At 37.6% G+C, this 4,668-nt stretch overlaps 1 protein-coding gene across 2 annotated transcripts in view; it reads right to left on the bottom strand.

Moving 5' to 3' along the window:
- Positions 1 to 4,002, bottom strand: part of LOC113640498 (cytosolic phospholipase A2 zeta-like) — a 27,652-nt gene extending 23,650 nt beyond the window's left edge. For both annotated transcript variants that reach the window (XM_027142979.2, XM_047821122.1), the window contains exon 1: positions 3,856 to 4,002. In XM_027142979.2, the coding sequence (XP_026998780.2) occupies positions 3,856 to 3,861 (6 nt within the window). In that variant the 5' untranslated portion in view covers positions 3,862 to 4,002. The remainder of the gene's footprint in view (positions 1 to 3,855) is intronic.
- Positions 4,003 to 4,668: the final 666 nt, after the last annotated feature.

The raw sequence follows: 4,668 nt of genomic DNA, 5'->3' as shown, positions 1-4,668 counted from the left end.
ACAGGACATGAGCTAGGCATTCACAAGCATCTTCGTGATCTTTCTGATAGCAATATGTCATCACATGGCTCACTAACTAGGAAATATTTCTATTTGATATGCAAAACTCGTTTCAAAAACCGGTTTTAACGTCTACATCTTCTGCCACAGCTGCCATCCAGGGTGATCTCGGAAGAGGCTTCAGATTCACTACGGCCCTGACTAGGATAAAGTGCCTACTGACAGTTAGTCAGAGATTTGTATGATACAACCCTATGGCATTGGGGGCACGGTGGCTTAGTGGTTAGCATGTTTGCCTCACACCTCCAGGGTTGGGGGTTCGATTCCCGCCTCCGCCTTGTGTGTGTGGAGTTTGCATGTTCTCCCTGTGCCTCGGGGGTTTCCTCCGGGTACTCCGGTTTCCTCCCCCGGTCCAAAGACATGCAAGGTTGATAGGCATCTCTGGAAAAAATTCTCCGTAGTGTTTGCTTGCGTGAGTGAATGAGAGTGTGTGTGTGCCCTGCGATGGGTTGGCACTCCAGGTTGTATCCTGCCTTGATGCCCGATGACGCCTGAGATCAAGCTGTATAGTGACCCGAGGAGGTTCGGATAAGCGGTATAAAATGAATGAATGAATGAATGAATGTTGTGTCTGGTAACATCAACAAGAAATCCTACATATTTGTGATTGTGTTTTGGTGATAGCTTTAATAGCTGGACATATAAACACTGGGAATCTTACAGGCTGAAGTAAGTTGTCAGTCGGCCGGTGTTAAATCGATACGCTGACTTTATTAAAGGCGCACAAAGTGACAAATTCAAAAAGAGAGGCAGAAGCAAGAGAGTTCAAATAACACAGTGAAACAGTCCTCGTGGCAAACAACCCTTTGGCATAAACTACAATGGGAAAACCATGAGAAGGACCCCATTAGTTCTATTATGCTTTAAGTGCCACTTTTGCTCCAACTGTGTATTTTATTATCCAAACGCTACCTACAATAAAGTAACTCCCAGTTTTTTTTAACTTTCTGCACTGACTGTGAGAAGAAAAGATAACAAGAAAAAAAATACTAAATAAAAATAAAATGAAAATGAATACCCCAATCTAAAAAAGTGTCCATGCAAGTAAGTGACTTTCCCCAAGTAAGATAAGTACAGCTATACACAAAAAGTATTACTGAAAAAAAACTAACTATAAATATAAATATTATTAGTAAATATTTATTATGAGCAATTACTATACATCTGAGTTATTTATAATAATAATAATAATAATAATAATAATAATAATAACAATAATAATAATAATAATAATAATAATAGTTTTAATAATAAAACTAGATTTGTAAAATTCGTCGTGACAAACTTTGATGTTGGCTTTGTCAAAGCAAGTATTCGCAAAGGTCGGTGTTTTTGGAGGCGAGTGGACATAAGGATTAGTGTTACGTTTGGAGGCAAGTGGACAGAAAGATATGGTGCCAAAACATTTGGAGGCAAGTGGAGATGAGCATGTGAAGTCATCCGATTACTCTTGAGGAAGTTCCCCACATTGGGCTGAGTGTCTTGATATGTCACATGTCCATGTTGTGCTAATTTTTGATTTTCACGTGACATCACCAAAATACACGTAAGGTAATTCCCCTCATTCGGCTGTGTTTTGATATATGATATGCCCATGTTGTGTTAATTTTTGATTAACACAGAATACCCATGAGGAAGTTCATTGTTCTGAGTGTTTTGATATGTCACATTTTTTTTATTTTTTTGTCAGAAGTTTTTTGATTTAGCATATATTGGGGGCGTGGCTGCGGGACAACCCAAAGGCCAGTTGGTACACCAATTAAAAACTTTGTTCAGAGTTTGAGACCCAGTACCGGAAGTACCGGTACTCGGATCACTTAGAAAAGTCATATCAACAAACTTCAGACCAGGTTCTACAACATATCCGAATTTGGTGCATGTGGCTCGAAAGCCCTAGGAGGAGTTACTCTTGATAATTTTTTGTCTAAGCTTAAATAGGAAAACAGAATGTTGGCTTCTACAAAGCAACATAATAATACTTCTAATGCATTACTTATGATCACAGTCACAATTTGTGCCAAGCGGCTTCGTGTGATATCATTTACAACTGAAACACGTTCATCCTTCTTCAGTTCATGTGTTTAACTATCAGAGAAAGTAATTATGTTGCTTTGTAGAAGTACGTCCGGTACCGGGTCTCAAAGTGGCCTTTTTTACCCATAGACTCCCATTATAAACTTTGGAGGTCCAGCTCCTTTAGGGTGATACTCTGATCAAAGTTTTTAATTGGTGTACCGACTGGCTTTTCGGTTGTGCTGCAGCCCGGCCCACAGTATATGCAAAATCAAAAAACTTTTTACAACGTGGACTTGTGACATATCAAAACACTCAGCACAATGAGGAGAACTGCCTCACGTGTCTTCTGGTCACGTCACGTGACGTCACATGAAAAAAATAATTAGCACAACATGGACATGTGACATATCAAAACACTCAGCCCAATGTGGGGAACTTCCTCAAGATCATTCGGATGATGTCACATGCTCGTCTCCACTTCCCTCCAAATGTTTTGGCACCCTAGCTTTCTGTCTACTTGCTTCCAAAAGTAACACTGACCCTTATGTCCACTCGCCTCCAAAAAGCACTGGCCTTTGCAAATACTTGCATCGTCAAAGCCAACATCAATTCAATTCAGTTTAAAGAGAACATGATGCTTGCAGTTTTGCACAGAAAAATGCACAAAAGTAATTGAAGGAATATCAAGAATTTTGCCTACAACAATTACAAAAGAAAACTCCATGAATCAGATCTGTAGGGACTCAAGATCAGTACATCCATGTTTTATTCATTTCAGTATCACTGAGGTGTAAGCTACGATCTAGTACGATTTACTGATTCTCTATATAACCTTGACACTGAATCAGCTGTGATATGATTCTCTTTAGTAGCATCCGATCCAAAAGTGACCATCTTTGATCAGAATCTGATGTAGCTACGGTTATACATGACGACAGTCTTTGAAGAAAGACTATTTTAAATATTAGTGTTTAAATGGTTAAAGAAAGATTTAAATCCCACCCGTATTGTTTTTTTACACTTCAGTTAAAAAATATGAATTCTTGCTTCCACGATAGATACAAAACGAATTATAATCAACTCTATAATAATTCGATAAAATTTCATTTATTGATTGTCGCCTCGGTGATTTCAATCACTGGTTTTTTTTAATCCAAGATTTAAAAGACGTTCACTATTGTTGCTTTTCGTTCTCGTTACTCGTTTCTTCCTACCATAAATGTTGTGCATGAACTCATAATCAAACAAAAAACAAACAACATCGACAAAAAAAAACGCTCATCTGTACAGATTATCATATGTGAAGACATTTTCTAACAGCCAACAGAGTTCAACAACATTCCTGAAACCAATGCCCAAGCATTTACAGTAAATCTGAGCTGTCAGTCAACTCGGACCACACCCACCCAGTTTAAAACTGAGCTTCTGTTTGCTTATATAGAAATCTTTTTTTAAATAGAAGTGCTGCAAATGTATTCAAAACATTAAAGGTCTTATATTTACATTGATAGGCATATTTGAAGATGTTAGAGCAGACTTACTTAACACCTGAAATTTAAAAATGAAAGTAATGGCAACCTTTAATCTACCTTCAGGCTCTTGGAGAGCCTGAAGGTAGATTACCTTCAGGCTCTTTTGTGTCTGTTATTGAGCTTTAAATCTCCATGTAAACATACTGGCACACATGCACATGCATGCCTGGTTTACCCACTATATATTAGCAGTAGTATCAAATCCATTTTTACTTCCTCAGGTTAAAAGTAAAGACGTGAACTGTACCTTCATTTGTACCTGTTGCAGAAAATCACCTGGCTGAAAAGAAAAGTGAAGGCTGAGTCGTCCACCAAGAAACCCGCATAAGAAGACAATAGCAAGTTAATGTCAATGTCGATGTCACAGAGATTCCTGAGGACTGTTTGCTTTATGTGTTGCTGATATGACTCATGGCAGCATGCAGTGAAAACCCGCCCCAACACCTCTAGAATTACACAAGGCAAAAAAAAAAAAAGGAAAAAGTATTTTCTGTGCTTGTTGCAGAAGTTATTCTTATTCTGTATTCTTATGGATGGCATTTATTCCATTGCTGTATATTTACATTCGTCATATTGTTTAGAATCATATAGTATTGCATGGTATTAAATCATATAATATTGTATACTGTGATGTATCATACAGCATTGTACAGTATGCTATAGTATTATTTAGTATTATATAGTATTATAGGCCTCCTGGAGAACCAGCAGCATGACTTTATAATGTCTTAGTCTAATAGTGGTTGAATGTCTGTAGTGTTTAACAGATAATAAGATCACAGTAAGGTTATGTGTCACAGAGTCTTAGACTTTTTGTGGTAGAGCAAGAACTTTAACTTGTTTGATTTGCCTGAAAGATTTTGTGCCTTGTTCTGGCACATTTCTCACACCATAGAAGATTCCGTCACTCGGCTTGTCACTCGATCAGACAGGAGTGTGTAGGAAATGTAAATGATACTTTAGTTACTGTAATTAACACAAGGTCATTCTCTGAAATGTGTTGTATTTATTATGTGTTTAATTTGAATTATTAATTTACAAACAGGTTTAACTGGTGCCG

Source organism: Tachysurus fulvidraco, chromosome 12, assembly GCF_022655615.1.
Source record: "Tachysurus fulvidraco isolate hzauxx_2018 chromosome 12, HZAU_PFXX_2.0, whole genome shotgun sequence".
Classification (NCBI taxonomy): domain Eukaryota; kingdom Metazoa; phylum Chordata; class Actinopteri; order Siluriformes; family Bagridae; genus Tachysurus; species Tachysurus fulvidraco.
The sequence above is the reverse complement of the archived record's forward strand: the minus strand, read 5'-3'. Positions and strand labels throughout refer to the sequence as shown.